The sequence below is a fragment of the Pseudoliparis swirei genome, chromosome 17 (assembly GCF_029220125.1).
Source record: "Pseudoliparis swirei isolate HS2019 ecotype Mariana Trench chromosome 17, NWPU_hadal_v1, whole genome shotgun sequence".
NCBI classification, from domain to species: Eukaryota; Metazoa; Chordata; class Actinopteri; order Perciformes; family Liparidae; genus Pseudoliparis; species Pseudoliparis swirei.
This window is the reverse complement of record NC_079404.1, coordinates 13,134,333-13,150,680: the sequence shown is the minus strand read 5'-3', so window position 1 is coordinate 13,150,680 and position 16,348 is coordinate 13,134,333. Positions and strand designations below refer to the sequence as shown.

Here is a 16,348-nt window from a genome sequence, read left to right as displayed (position 1 = left end):
AAGTGAGTGATGTTCACAAAACATAATATAGTGTACACACTTTATAGTAGTTTGAATTTGGCAAATATACACCACAGAAACAAAACAAATTAGACCAGAGTAATATAATTGGTTCAGTCAATTTATTAATAATTGAATAAATCCTTGTGTAGAACATATAGTCTGTCTTTTGATATCTTTGGGTAACTTATACAATCATCTAAATGTTATATTACAAACCGTATATCAACCCTCACGAATATAAATCTGTGTTAACCAACTGTAAAATGTTTTAAAGTATTCAGCTGAGAGACTTTATGATTCACACAATATCTCGTGCTCAGCGTCTGTTGTGGGATCAAAACATTGTTGGATGCTCTGTACACACAGCGGGGTCAATGTGAATGGCTTAGCAGTGCAGTGTCGTGTGTGTGTGTGTGTGTGTTTGGGGGGGGGGGGTATGTGTGCTTGTGTGTGCGTTTGATGGGAGGTCGTGGAGTGCTTGTTTGCGTCACATTGCTTTCCTCTTTCATGTATTTCTCTCCCTGTTGTGTTGGCAATTTACCTGTCAACATTTCACATTGCAGAGTAGCTATACCACTTCCTTTAAAAAGGATCAAATGGTTATTTCATTATTTCAATAATAGATGATTTCTAGAACTATTGCTTCATTGTTCCTCTCACAAAGCGGCGTCTTATTGGCTCCTCCAAGTAAAGCGCCGCCTTGTTCCAGTATTTATTGCACTTATCGAATAAACAATTTTGATTACATTTGAAATCTTAAGTCACTTAAGATTTCAGTAAGTCACTCACTAAATCTTTGTAGCCTTTGGGAAGCTACTGCAGATCTTCCCGTTCATGCATTCCTCTACTTAAGCATGCATATGGAAAAACGGGGCTTTCTACAGGGGATGATTCAACAGTAATAGCAGCATAAACAAACATGCAAGTTGCAACTAAACTGTATACAGTTTTAGTAAGATGTACTGTAGCCTACATAGAAAAGTGGCTAATGTGACAGCTAACGGTGTGAAGTTGATCGCCTTCGCGCTCTCTTCTGGATGAAAACAAACAACAGGCGAATGATAAGTGAGGTGGTTTACGAGAAACACTAAAGCTGTGTCTGTACTGCTACATATGCAGTGAGAGGGGAATGTTTAGATGGAACGGCATAGGCCTACCATACGCATGCAGGACAAATGCATGTGGGAAGGACGCATTCACTGAAGGTTTGCGTGTATGTGGTGGCCATTTGCACCATGTATGATTACTTATATTGCTATCTGTAAATTACTTTGCGTAATTCTGACACTTTCATATAAAAATCAGCGAAGAAATTGTGTTATTTCAAGCACAGGTATTTTCAAAATTAAGCACATCTCTATGAACTTGCTGAGAGATCAGTTAGTGTGTACAATAAGTAGTCATTCAAGCTGAGACTTACTTTATGGCTTTTTCATAATTGTGTTCTTATAACATGGCATAAAAATTGTGCTCTTGTTTTATGGCTCTTTGTTCTTAGCCGATGGTACTGTTGGTGGTAGGTGGCATCCGTATGGCAACACTAGGAAAGTTCCCTGTACAAACAACATGTTCATTATGTGGGAACTGCCTCATAATAACAAATAAGAATTTGTAAAACTCCTGTATTCAATTTTTATCTCCTAAACTTTCAAAACTGGCTAGAAATGACCCATAATATCCATATTGAGAGATCTTATCAAGTCCAGATGGCCTAAGTGAGCTTCAACATTGATTATGGGTAAAGCAATATTTCCTCGTTTACGAACAAAACATTTGATTAAAACCTCCACGCAGTCCAGTGTAAGGTTGGATTAATCTAAGACTATATTATTTAGATTTGTCCAATCAAGTTTCTTTCAGATCTGTCCCACTTATTATCACCAATCGCTTTATGGGTGTGAAGTCCAGCAGAGGTGGGACAGAGTGTGCCAGTGAGGACCTGAGTGTTACTGGTGGTGACATCACATGAGCTGTGAGCGCTGTGTCAGAGCATGGAGGGAGTCTATGAGGGGCTGGCTGCTTATTAAGGAGAACCAGCTAGTGATGAAGAGTAAGGAGCCTCATCCCTCCCCCTCAGTGTCACTGTGCTAGCTCGTCACTGGCGGTTGCTCTGAACCTTCCTCCAAACTCTTTTCTCCATCCTGAGACCTTTTCCTCCTCTTGTTACCTAGAAACAGAGGAGAGATTCAGGCCATCACTGGTTAATAAAACACCTGTCACTCATAACCCGTAGCTGCATCCGTTTGATCCTGATAATCTCATCCTTACATTTTTTTCAACTACCTTACATTTGCTGTTAACTTCAGTAACATTAGACACACTAAGCAGCACAGATACTGCCCCAAATAATACATTACAGTCAATGAGTCATATCCTCTCTGAGCCAACAGTTGCATCTGGAGAATCTGCTCTGCTGAAGAGTATGGGATGCCACGACACATCCCCTGTTGCTAAGATACGCACGTCACTGTTTCCGATCTCTGACAGAGAAGTTAGAGTCCATGTGACGGTGTGTGGGGGTGTGCTGTTGCATCGGTGATCGTGACAGATTACTCACTCAATTTACGCAACAGCTTCTTCCCAATGTTCTCCTCCGAGCTGGACAGAGACAGAGAGCTGATGAAGGGAGAGGTGGAGGGTTGAGACTCCTTAGGCACGTCTGAGGGAGAAGGTTTGGGAGACAAAAGAGTTAGACAGCGGCGATACAGCAGTGTAAAAGGAGGGAAATAACCCCCAGACCTACGCTGGTATGTACTGCAAACAGCCGACAAGATCGTTGCTTTAAAGACTTCATTAGGAAAACTGACTCCAGCTAAATCAAGGAAGGAATTAACAAACATCTCCTGATGGGAAAAGTTTATACTTAATGTAATATAACTCTTGAACTATGACACTAAAATGTTGTTTAACAAAAGATTCATAAGCTGAGCCATTACACAGCAATCTTCATCCAAAGTTTATATTATATTATTATAATCTCAGCTGACAGGAGCCACCACAAGCTAATAAGTAAAGCGGTAGCAGCAACATTCTTGAGTATATTGAATTGAATGAGGGGCTCATCGCATTTGGAATAAACTGTTCTTTCAAGAGGAATAATTTGTACGTTATTTAAAAAAAAAATGTTACATACATTCTGGATATTGTGAGCATTTGCAGAGGAACACAGATCTTGAACACAAGTCCCTGTTAAGTTTGAACAGAGACACGATGCTATGGGATTCGTGAGCACTCACCATTCTCTCCATAACTTTCCGGCCGGTCCTCACGGATGTAGGGAATCTCATCCAGGCGGAGGAACACCGTATCATTTGGACTCCTCTGCCCATCAGATTTGCTGCCTGTGAAGAGGGAGAAAGACCAATCAGCCCGCAACCGACTGCGAGCCACACAGCAGCAGCTGGTGTGTAGCTCTGCCTGTAGAGGGAGGTAAAGAACTTTCAATTTTTTCGGGTAATGGGTATTTGAGTGTCTTGTACGTTTAAAAAGTGAGTGGATTAAAAGCACAAGGCTTAAATTTCAATTAAAGATGAGCGACAATCGGGTGAGATTTTATGGCCAAAATCTGATGTGTTGTGATTGAACACAAAACCTGGCACGACACGTATAAACCTGGATGCTCCTCTTTTATTGACAACCAGCAGAACCATCTGTCAAGAGATTTTTCGTATGACACTCACACACACACACACATAAACTGCTTGGTGTAAAACAGATGGCATGTGGGAAATCCTTAAAGCCGAGAAACCAGTACTGATTGGATGATGCCATGTTTGCACCAGTTTCGTGAGTCACTGTGGGTGCTTAAATTAGAGAATGCATTCCCTACTGATATAATAAATCCCCCAAAAAATTATCAAACTTGCATTTCGGACACTATCCCGGGTAACAACAATCTCCCCTCACTTTCACTACTTCTTTTCATTCAATTATGTTATTCGGATTTTCATGTTCATCCTGTCAGGTTTTTGTCCCTGAACCCACAACTCACTTCAATCCGTGTGTTTGATCCTTTGAACGTCCTCTTTCTTCCTTTTTAAAATAAGTATTACTTCTCCAGTGAATCATGAATTGGAGCTATACCGCAAGTTCAGAGAGGAAGACCATATACCCCTCAAGCCAGCCATTTATTCCTCATATGTCTGCTCATCATTTCTCACACATGCTCACTCATTGTTACCTTCGCATTGAAAATGCGGAGGGTTATGTTTGGATCGCCGTGTATTTATTTATTTATTTGTATGCGTGTTCCTCGCATAACAAAAAAAGTTTTAAACCGAATCGCATGAAATTTGGTGGGATGATTGGTTATTATCCGGGGACCATTTGATTCGATTTTGGGATCGATCGGGTGAAAGGTCAAGGTCATGAAAAGGTCAAAATCTTCTTGAATCGCCTGAAATTTGGTGGGATGATTGGTTATTATCCGTGGACCATTTGATTCGATTTTGGGATCAATCGGGTCAAAGGTCAAGGTCATGGTCATGGAAAGGTCAAAATCTTCTTTTTACCATAGCGCGGTCAATTTTTATCCAATTGGCATGCAACTAATGCCAAAATGTTCATAATTCAATGCCCAATCTTGTGATATGCGAAGGTATGCGCTCTACCGAGTGCCCATTCTAGTTTACTCTCTGTCATCGTTCGGTGCCGTCAATCATGACACCAGGTGTGCAGATCAGATGGTCCCCTCTATCCAATGAGCACAGGGAAACAATGACATGGCTAGCCAATCATCTCGCTGCTGTCTCATTTAAATATGAGTGTATCTCTACCATGAGTTCCTTTATATTGCTATTATGCACACCTCCACCTCCCCTTCTCCGCCCAGTGTTCACAGATCCATCAGCTTCATCAACTCATCATTCTATCAGCCTCATCAGCACCAGGTCTGGACTCCACGGGGGGATTTATCTTGTTGCTGATCGGGGTAGTCGGCCCTCAATTACAAATCTCCCTTTAGAGTCCAAGCGCAAAAGACTTCATCAATTCATATCATCTGCTAACAATAAACATAATCTTTTCTTCATCCAACTGGTCTATCCCTGATTGAAATGTACGTATATTGAGTATCATGGAGCTGGATTATCATTGATTTATCAGGGCTTTGGATAAACGGATGTATTCCACAGGAAATGAAGTAAAAATGGTATCTCTTTGCACAGATTATTTGTTTATGAATTCATTGATGAATAATTTTAGCACCAATTTACCATTGTAACATAATTACTCTTTGCACAGTGAACACACTACTTACGGACAATACGGTTTCTTTTATTGAGCTGGGAGGTGTTGCGAAGGCCACCGTGGGGATGGAGATGTGCAAGGCGTGCCAGCCCCAGACGAGTGTGTGTGTGTGTGAGAGGGAGGGCGATGCTGTGTGAGCGGGTCTCTGGGACCCCAGGCCTCCCTTTAGCATCAGGATCCACCGGGTCTGGTGTCTGAGGGGAGCTGTCCATCCGGGTGGCCATGAGGGCGTTCTGGTAGTGGATCCTGGTGATCTGTGGGGACGGAGAAAGCAAGTTTAAGACCTGTGCATGAATGGCCGCCTGTCTAACCCCAGAGCACATGGAGAAGGGGTGAAGGGAGAGGCCAAATCCATCATGTAAGGCTAAAATATTCATGGTTGAAATGGAACTCAATTATTCCCAGTGATTAAAGGAGAGAAGTTGATGGAGAAACAAGGAGAACATAGCAAAGGCAAATGTTGTAGCAGAGGATGACTTGGCATTTTGGGGAATTGTGAAGATTAAATGAAGGAAGTTTCAAAGTCTCTTTGCCTGCTTGTCTTCCCTTTCACTGTGCAGGAAATTATACAATTATTTAAGACTATGAATGGCGGTTGCTGATTTTTTCATACATATTCAGTGTTCTGTGTGTAAGCACTCATGTGTGTAACCTTAATGATCTGCAGGTCTGTGAGCTGTCGGACGGAGTAGTCTGGTAAGTAGACCCCTCCTCCTGCAGTGAGCTGTCCCATGCTGCCTCCACTCAGGAATGAATCTGATTGGTTCAGACCACTGCCTCGGGAACTATACCTCGGACCTGAGAAGAAAACATACTGTTAGCTGTGTATTTCTTTCATGCATTATCGCTCTTGGGTCAAAAACTGTCTAATTATTTAAAGTACCCGAATCTATCAAAATACTCAAACTGTATTTTTTAAAATTCTTTATGTCCAGCACTCTGAGGTAAAATAGATGTTTTGGGATCTGCCCTATTTGCACTAATGCAAATGCAAGTCATATGTTTTAACAAAAACAGTTCCTTGACAGACCCACACATTTAACTGTTAATATATTATTCTATTACAGGACTGTCTCAGAAAATTAGAATATTGTGATGAAGTTATCCTATCTCTAAATATTAGAATATATCTTCAGTTTGGTGCCATACCTTCAGAGATGTTGTAATGTTTTACTTACTTTTAATGGAAGCTACAAAAGAGCAGTACAGCACTTATGGATCTCCAATGATCATACTTTTAAAAGTACTTTGTGTGCATTTTGTTGTGTAGGGCTTTTCCATTGACCTACATTTTGAATGGTTTTGAGCATTCGAGCACGGCCTATAGCTGAATGTTGGAGAGCAATGACACCAGAGAGAGAGAGAGACGGCAACAAGAAAGAGTCAGTAAAAAAGATGAGATGTAATTCTGGATTCTGTAATGTCCAAAGAGATTTTTAAATATTTAAAAGGGCTTCCATTTGCTTTAGCTCATCCAGAACAATGCAAAACATGTAACCACCACGAGAGAGAGAGAGAGAGAAGAGAGAGTGAGTGAGAGAGAGAGGCTTTCTGCTTGCGCTGCAGTCTTAGATGGATTTCATATAATCCTGTGCAGGTCATGTCCTTCCACCGGGAAATTCTCTGTAATCTCTTCTTTTAATTACTTACTTCCCACGGCCGCGGCTGCTTTTGCAGGCTGGCTGGGATTTCGACAGCAAACACACATCCACCAGCACTGCACAATTTACAATTATTGGTGCTGAACTGTCCCTGTTGTCATCCTCAACAGCAGCATCATTGTAATATTGATCTATATTGCCTCATGTGTGCTACTTACCAATAGGCAAGGGCATGATGAGTGCTGGCATGCCATAATAGGAAAACGCTCCATTTTCACAGCGAAGCCCCTCCTTTCCTATATCTACCTCCACCCGTCCCTGCAATGCCAAAACAGCCATTTACAAACATTAGCGATATACAAATGGTGTGATACTACTTGATTACTCATCTAATGGAGCCTGCCACACAGTAAATATGCAGCAAAACACTGTAATCATAACAACTACAAGCACAGAAGGGGTTTTTCTACATTATTCATCTGCAACTTCGGTCACTTGTATTACTGTCTGGTTTAAAAAGCAGCAGAAGAGATTTACCTGCAGAATGAGGACAAAGTAGTCCACAGGTTTGTTTCTCTGGAAGAGGTAGTGTTGAGGAGCGTGTTTGTTCTTGGGGTTGAACTTGAGTTCCTGCACAATGTTGGGATGTTTGATGAGACGCAGCAAGATCTTCTCTGACAGGTGGCACTGCCTAAAGGGCTCCACCTCTAAAAGATAAACGCATATAGACACACACACACACACACACACACACACGTAGAATTACACACGTCCTTGTCCTGGTTTTATTTTGCATACCACTGTGTGCACCCATAAATACTCTGCATGCATGCTTAAACACACACATATACGATGCTACCTGTTGTCAAGAAGCGGTGTGTTGCGAGCAGCAACTGGGGCGAGATTTTCACCTTCAGCTCATTTTCTGCCAGTTTGAAGATGGAGAAATCCTGCTGTTTCCTCTCGTGGTTGGACACACGTCGTTTGTTCCTATTATCAGCTATGAACACACACAGATTGCAAATCATAAAAGTGCACAGAAGCCAGTGCTAATTTCATATTTCATATATGCTCTGTTACTCTTTCACTGGTTATTAGTTTGCCTTAAATATAGTAGAAGCTCCGTAGATGTGTGACTGAGCTCATTAGTTGATGCTAACAGGCACTGCATGTATTAGTATGTTTATCCCAGATAGCGTTATCCACCTCTGATTGATCAATTGACTTATCCTCTGCAGACTCGAGGAGCATTACATGCAATACATCCCATTAAATACATCGTAGCTGCAGCAGGAACAGCTGGTGCTATAAATGCCTGAAGTGCAAAGTCTGGAGAGTTTAGCTCCCCTGTGCTATATATACACACTTAATTATGCACATGCAGACACACAAAGATAACTGAGTTGATGAGCTCCCACGCAAGTGACTGCTTCAGACTCTCTGCATGTAATTAAAATTGTAGCACACTTTTAAGTGTTTGGTTCATGGCTTATGGGATTGTTTTTGGAAGTTAATTCCCCAATTGTGCATACTGTGAGAAAGTCCAGTGAGAGAAATTAAATCACAGACCAGATTAAATATGAAATGAAGGGTGTCTGGCATTTGACTTGCTTTCTGTGGAGAGTCTTTCCGGCTAATTAAATATGACCAGATTATGGTGATTATCAGACCATTAATATACTTTATTTAACTAGGCATCAGCAAGAAGCTGGGAGCAACAGAGGAGAGATCGTGGGATCAATAGTTTAATGAGAAAACAGGAGAGGGGATAGTGGAACAGAAAATCAATTGTTCTATAAATGCTAAACTGCTACTTATAAGTTCCCTAAATATTACGATCAACTGGGTTTGTTGTTGACTGTCTCTCCGTGATGTTGTGGACCACAGAGTTGAACAAACTCTGTCAGCTGCTGTGACAAACTGAGAGAACATCTATTGAGTGTGGCAGCTGAAAAAATAATCAAATTGATTCACAGCTAATGCAACAGTGACTTTGAAAACTCAGTGTTTCATAATCGGCTTGTTTATGCATCATACGTACTAAACAGGTCTGTCTCATCCACAATCTCCGACTTGATGATCTCTTCTATGACGTCCTCCAGTGTGACGATGCCCATCACTTCATAGAAGGGGTCTCCGTCACCTTCGCTGTTCACCCTGTGCACCACGGCCAGGTGGGACTTGCCTGCGTTCATCGCAAAAGATAGAGACTGAGTTAATTAAAAGGTTTTCACAATGTGACTTTGTGCTAAAACATGTCCATGCAAAAGGGTTGAGAGGCAACGTCACCGGATAAAAATAACACGAGTCAACAGCCTCCAACTGGCTCTGTGCAGAGATCAAAATCAGCATTAATACACCAGCTGGAGCTGAGAGGCCATAAACACAGGAGAGCAATAACTGAGAGCTTGAATATCGCATTATTCCAAGGTCAGGATGGCCCTTAAATGTGTGTGTGTGCATGTGTGCATGTGTCTGTGAGTCAGACGAGAAGAAAGTGGACACATCGGGGGATTAGCCTGGAGACACTTGACAGTTTGGAAGACTTTGGCCCTTACGTAAACACTGGAGTTATGCAATCAGTCCGGAGATGCCTGCATCTGCTGGCGAAACAGCCCATGCTGCTGCATGCACCCTTGTAAACACATATACATATGCATGTACACACACTTTATACATTCATGAGCTCCCGTTCAGTGAGCCTTCGGCTGAACATGACATGCCTGGCAGATACAATGACACAGGGCGCCAGCGGCATCTCCAGAACAAGTCAATAAAGGAATTGTGACCAGACATTAAAGTCGCCACCACAGTCGAACATCCCCGGTGAAGCAGAACAGACTACCCTGAAGACATCATCATTTTCCAATCCCCAAAGACACAGATATTTGAACGACATATAAATAATAATGTATTCATTATGAATTCCTTTGCATGGTTCTCCTGACGTCAAATGAGTTATCTAACCAAACGTATGACGTCACTAGAACACGTATCAGTGGCTCGTATGAGACGGGATGATTTAGGGGATCACAGGGGAGAAAATGCATCAAATACTGTAATCCACTGCAACAAGACAAAACAACAGTCTGATTGGCTGACAGGCAGCCATCTCCAAACAGGAAACACTGGCTGAGATGTCGAGGTCCTGCTCAGCGCTCAGGTCAGCTTGTCTGAAGAGCTCAGGTGAGTCAGAGACTCAGATCGGCCATCAGCTGGTGATGTGCCCAGGCACTGCATTACATCATTCAAATGTTACATAATACTCTTGCAGACCGACACACACACACACTGACTCACACACACCAACACACAGACACACATGCCCACGGCAAAACTGGATCTACCGTGGATGTCGTTTTTGAAAATGTTTCTGCTCCGCCGGTTTCCCAGCCTCCTCGTTGTTTTGGATTGTGATGCTTATGATCCGTATGATCCGGCATTATGTGTTTGTTTGATCTCTGCAAACATTACAGTCATACATGAGGACATAATGTATTGTTTATCTTTCTATTGTTTTCTCCCTCCCTGTTTTACACACACACAACAACGTATGCATACATTTAGCCTATAAAAACCATAATGTGTTAGCTATTAACTACAAGTGTGGTTTTATTGTGTGTATTGTTAAGTGTACTAAATAGTTTCTTTAGTAGGTTTGTATAATACATTTACTCAAGTACAGCACAGTTGAGGGAGAAATATTGTACATTTTACTCATCTATTTAATTCCCATAGTTATGTACTTTACATCCAAATGATATGGTCAGCTTATACAATATGAAGCATATTTTTATTGAATATGAAGCTAAAGGATCTACACCTTAAATAACTACGAAATTAAATCAACGCATTTGCGAATGGGAAACTACATATGACTGTATTCTATACTAATGTAATAGTAACAGGGGCCATGCCTCACTTTTTATATTTTAACTACATATTGTGAATAATAATTGTAACATTTAATTGTAATGGAGTGTTATTAACATGTTGTGTTACTACTTTGAATGAAGAAAATGCCATTGTTATGCTATGTTATGTATTATTCTGATTTATTCATATTTTTTCTTGACTAGTTTAAGGAAATGTGTAACCTATAAACCGAAAATAAAATGGTTAAAAGTAAGGAAAATCTCCAATAAATATAAATATTTACAGAGAAGTGTGTGTTGCTCATGATGCCATGAACGCACATATGCATAATTGAACTAGAATGGGCACTCGGTAGAGCGCATACCTTCGCATATCACAAGATTGGGCATTGAATTATGAACATTTTGGCATTAGTTGCATGCCAATTGGACAAAAATATATCGTGCTATGGTAAAAAAAGAGTTTGACGTTTCCATGACCTTGACATTGACCTTTGACCCGATTGATCCCAAAATCTAATCAAATGGTCCCCGGATAATAACCAATCATCCCACCAAATTTCATGTGATTCAAGAACATTTTGACCTGTTCATGACCTTTGACCTTTGACCTTTGACCCGATCGATCCCAAAATCTCATCAACTGGTCCCCGGATAATAAACAATCATCCCACCAAATTTCATGCGATTCGGTTCAATACTTTTTGAGTTTTGCGAATAACACTCATACAAATAAATAAATAAATAAATAAATACACGCCGATCAAAACATTACCTTCCGGCATTTTCAATGCGAAGGTAATGAGCATTGCCTTCCATATAAAAATATATGAATGTATGTTCCACTGAACAGCATGTTTGCAGTCCTTTCTTTCTTTTATTTCATAACTGGTGACATTTTCTTTTTCTTTTCTCCAACACCGACCTACCCCTAGCCCATCGCCCTTCCCAGTGAGACGTCCCCACAGCTCCCAGCAGGCAGAAGGAGCCTCTAACCTATGTGAGCAGGAGGTGAGAGGGGAAGGGAAAGGTTGCAGCTGAATTTTTCATGGTTGCTCTGCCGGTTTGGATGACGACGACCCACAGAGTGAAGCTTCAAAGTCACCGCGGGCTAACAATTAGGTGCACACACACAATCGAAAGGTGACCTTTTCACCTAACCTTATCTATAAATAACACACAATAAGGAGGCACACTGGGTTAGACTGGAGCCTGTGGATCACAAGTCAGACCAAAGCTATCCTTCATAATCCCGAACGAAATAAAGCTGTAGACCTTGTGACCTGTAAGTGGCAATCTAATTTATAACCCTGCAGAGGTCTCCTCGGTGTCCGCTTTCACATTCTAATCAGAACCACTTCGGCCTCTGACCGACATATTGAGCTCTCTCTCTGTCAATGAAACAGGTTTACATCCTAAACCCACAAACATGAGCCAATGTCAATGAATATCTTACATAACAGCCGTTCCTGTAGCCTCTCATATGTCTCCTTTTTAGCGTGTGACACCGTCAGGGCACTAGTTTGATCTGTTCGCTACTCAGAATCATATCCAATGTTTTCATCCAGACTGAATGGATTCCCTGGGGAGAAGCGACACACTTGTTTTCGGTAGTGAAAGGATGCTCTCCATCACTGCATGTGTGTGATGTAATACTGTGAATGCACTTGTCAGCAAAGATGCTAATCAGACAAAGATGTGTGAATCAGAGAGCGACAGAGATGATATTCATTAAGTCTACTGACATTCCAGTGAGAGCTAAAGCCTGCACTCTAGCTAAATTCCCTTTGACATTACATGAAAGTGCAAATCCGATAACCGGTGCACATCATATAAAAAGGGGAAACAAGCAGGGGCACTGGGGGCATAAGAGGTTCACCGTATGGTTGTCATGGGAAAATGACTTTTACTACATGCATTTTGAAGGTATAACCCCATTCTGATCCTCGGTAGCCTCTCACTTCTGGCTGAACCAGGCTCCCTGTGTGACACTGTATCAGATTTCACATATGGCTCCCACTGCTCTGGAGTTCAAAGGGCTTTGCTGGCAGGCCCACTGTGAGCCAATGGACTGATGACAGTGACTTCTGCACTGAAAACGTTTTTAAGTCACTTCAAAAAACATTTAACTCCTAGGTGGCAGGAGGGGACTTTGAGATTGTTCCAGGACATACATATGGCGCCTCACACACTCCGACTTCTTACTCATGAGTTGCAAAAGCAAAAGACACACCTCCCTCCTGCAGAGTACTTCTGAAACCTGACCTCTGATATGATTTAAAGTGGAGTTACCTCTCTTAAATTCCTCCAGCATCACATCCAGCTTGGTGTCATTGAACACGCAGTGCATGGGATGCTTGTAAAACTGAGTGATTGTTTTTAGGGGGGTGCAATCGTCAGGATCCACGAAGGCCAAGTCTTTGACAAACAGGATGTCCACGACGTTGGACCTCTCGTTCTCGTAGACCGGAATCCGGGTGAAACCGCTCTGCATCATGTCCGACATGGTGCAGAAATCCAGCGTTGCGTCCGAGGACACCATGTAGCAGTCTGACAGTGGGGTCAGCACGTCCTCAGCGGTCTTGGTCCTCAGCTCCAGGGCTCCCTGGATGATGTTGAGCTCCTCTTTGACCAGGTCGTGGTACGGATCGGTGACGCGTAGCATGGCCAACAACTTCTCCCTGGTGTAGAAGCTGCTGATCTCTTGGTGCAGCAGGATGTCCAGAATCTTTGAGACTGGGTAGGCGATGGGGAAGAACACCAGCATCAGCAGGCGGGTCGCACAGAGGGTCTTGGAGGCGATGGCGAGACTGTGCCTGGACGCCATTGAGTGAGGTAAGATCTCACCAATGAAGAATATCCCCAAAGTACAAGAGGCAGTTGAGAGAGCAGTCAATCCTAAAATCTGGCACATCCACACTACAAAGCATGTATTTGTAAGCACGTTGCCAAGCACCACAGTGCAAAGGATGTAGTTTCCATGTTTACGCACCGACTCTATCTTCCGTGCGTATTTCTGCTCCTTCTCTGTGCCGCTGTTTTGCAGGACCCGCAGCTCCACGGGGTCCAGGGCCAGCATGCTTATGTTCAGACCGCTGCAGAGCGCAGACAGTCCCAACAAGAGCACCGACACACCTGCCTGGAGCCAGACATCTACCTCTGGAGGTCTCTCTGCCACCGCCAACCAGAAGTCTTTGGTGCTGAAGTGTTCCCACTTCACTCCATCAAACGCGCACATGGAGTAGTATTTGATCAGCTCGCCTTTGCGCAGGTCCTTCGCGAGTAGCTCCACAAGAACTGAGTTGTGACTTGAGGCCGATCTGAAAGAGCCCAGCAGCTCGATGTCGGAGCTCCGGGCACTCTCTTCTTCGCAGGGATTCCCTCTGGGCAAGAGCTGCCCCTCCGTGTCCCCGCTGTCCCCACCGTCCCCGCCCGGTTCCTCTATGAACGCGATCCACGGAGCGGCGGGAGCGGCGTCGGGTCTGCGGCTCATGTTCAGGCTGTTGGGATGCTCCATAGCGGGAGATGCGGAGTAGTACACCCTCAGTATGAAGCGAGTGCCCTCGACCGCCCGCAGTACTCCATCCTGCACGGACAGCTTTCCGCTCTGGGTGTCCTCCGGCCGGACGCCGAGCAGTGCTGCTGTCGCGGGAGGTAGAGAGGAGAGGGTGACGGTGAGAAAGAGAAGAGAAAGCTGGTGTGGATGCAGAATGCAGCAGAGAGCATCCACAGCATCAGCAGCCATCATGCTGAATGAACTGCTGAAGGACATGGGAGAACTGGGTCACGTGGTCTGCGGATGGGATAGATGGAGCAGCTGGGTGGCCAATATCACGCAGAAGGGAATGTGTACGAGAGGGTGAGAGAGAGAGAGAGAGCGAGCGAGAGAGAGCGAGCGAGAGAGAGAGGCACCGTTCTTTAAATATGCATGACAAATCATGACGTAGCCTGTCTTATTTGCTTTTTTTCCACATTCTAAATATAGAGGGTAGGAAATGCCCAGCCATAAATGATTAATGTGATACACGGGATCAAACACGTATGGCTATACTTTAGACCCTAAAACGGCTCTTAGACATTTAAAGCACATGTGTAACCATTATGATGAGGAATAATACATCTAAATGCATGATGAGAGGGTCTCCAAAAAAACAATCAAGATCATCCCCGAGTTTTAAGGAACAGAACCGTAGAGCTTTTATTTGTGCGGCAATATTAGTTCGGAACAGCAAATAGTACACAGCTCAAATGTGTGTACTGTCTCCACTAGGTGGCAGTATTATCATCTGTTTATGAAAGTCTACGCCATATCAGGTTTGTGACAAGGGATAGTGTGTGTGGATTTATTTCTTTGTCGTAAGTTCTCAATTTCTTTTTCAGAATTCGCACCCCGTAATGACACGAATAATTGTCATATCTCTCAACACATTTAAGAAGGATACTTTTGGATCCTGCAACTTTATCCATAACACGTTTATATACCACGAAATACATTATACATAAAGACCGACCTATTAAAGGTGAAGTAGGCATACGTGTTAATGTTAAGAACGTGAACAATTTATTCACATTCATGAAAATAAATGACCGATAGTGTTAGTTATTGCACATTGATCATTTGTTCATGAATATACAATGATGGCCGCCTGTCAGATTGAAGGTGAGGACTGAGTCGTGCAGGTCACTGCACACGGCCTCTTTGCTCTGCATCAGCCACAACATGGGAAGAGAAATACTTTGCACACCAGAGCAAAACAATGAGGAAACGTGTCTTGTCTGCACCACTTCTGCTACAACAGTATCATCCAATTCCAACATTGGGAATAAATAATCTCTGATTAAATTCTCATAAAATACAACTTGTATCTGTTAACATTAGTTATGTCGATATTTAAACTTTGTCGTTGACAGATACAACAACAAAAAACGTTATTTCAAAACGAAAATCAACGAAAGTGTTGCTCAATAGAACATTACTCTGTGTTTGGCTAAACAAACATCTTATTATGAACGTATTATAACTTTTAATCTTCTATGTCAGTTGATCAGTAATTGTGAGTTGATACATTTCTCCATCTGCGATTCTACAGTGAAAGCCTGCAATTGTTTTAGTGTCCAAATTATGTAATATAATTATTTTAAATAGTGTACTAACGTAAGTAAAATACAATTCTAGAATAAATGCTTATTGTTATTTACACTGACACATTAACGTTTTGCTAAACAAAATGTGTTAAAGTTCAGATAGTAAGCAGATGAACTGAATTATAAAAGTCCACTAATACAAAATGCCTGTGAATTCAAAATGCATAATTTTACTTCTTTGAAGAACTTGTTAATGTTAAATCAAACAGTTTATTCAGTTTAATTATTTCCTAAACAGCATAACGCTATACGTTTATCTCTTTTTGCACGCAATTCTTTTCGGGGCAGCTAAGTGGGTGAAAGTCATGTTGCTTTTATTTAGTTTTATCTTAAAACTCACATCCAACCCAAATTTCAAAAGTCAAACTGCCGTTTAAAAAGATGCAACATGCAGCAAAACCAAAAGGAAAAAAGTTGTAGTCGGTAAAAACACACCATAATCGCACAAACATGTACTTTATCAATATTATGAAGTTT

The 16,348-nt window shown here is 42.2% G+C and overlaps 1 protein-coding gene across 1 annotated transcript; it reads right to left on the bottom strand.

The window, feature by feature from the left end:
* Positions 1-107: 107 nt before the first annotated feature.
* On the bottom strand, positions 108-14,511 carry LOC130207483 (metal transporter CNNM1). The gene is made up of 10 exons (XM_056436118.1): positions 13,019-14,511; positions 8,893-9,036; positions 7,711-7,851; positions 7,389-7,558; positions 7,070-7,169; positions 5,903-6,048; positions 5,261-5,504; positions 3,240-3,344; positions 2,561-2,662; positions 108-2,170 (listed from the first exon to the last, which is right to left on the bottom strand). The coding sequence occupies exons 1-10, from the start codon at positions 14,496-14,498 to the stop codon at positions 2,091-2,093; spliced, it is 2,712 nt and encodes a 903-aa protein (XP_056292093.1). The 5' UTR covers positions 14,499-14,511; the 3' UTR covers positions 108-2,090.
* Between the last annotated feature and the right edge of the window lie 1,837 nt (positions 14,512-16,348).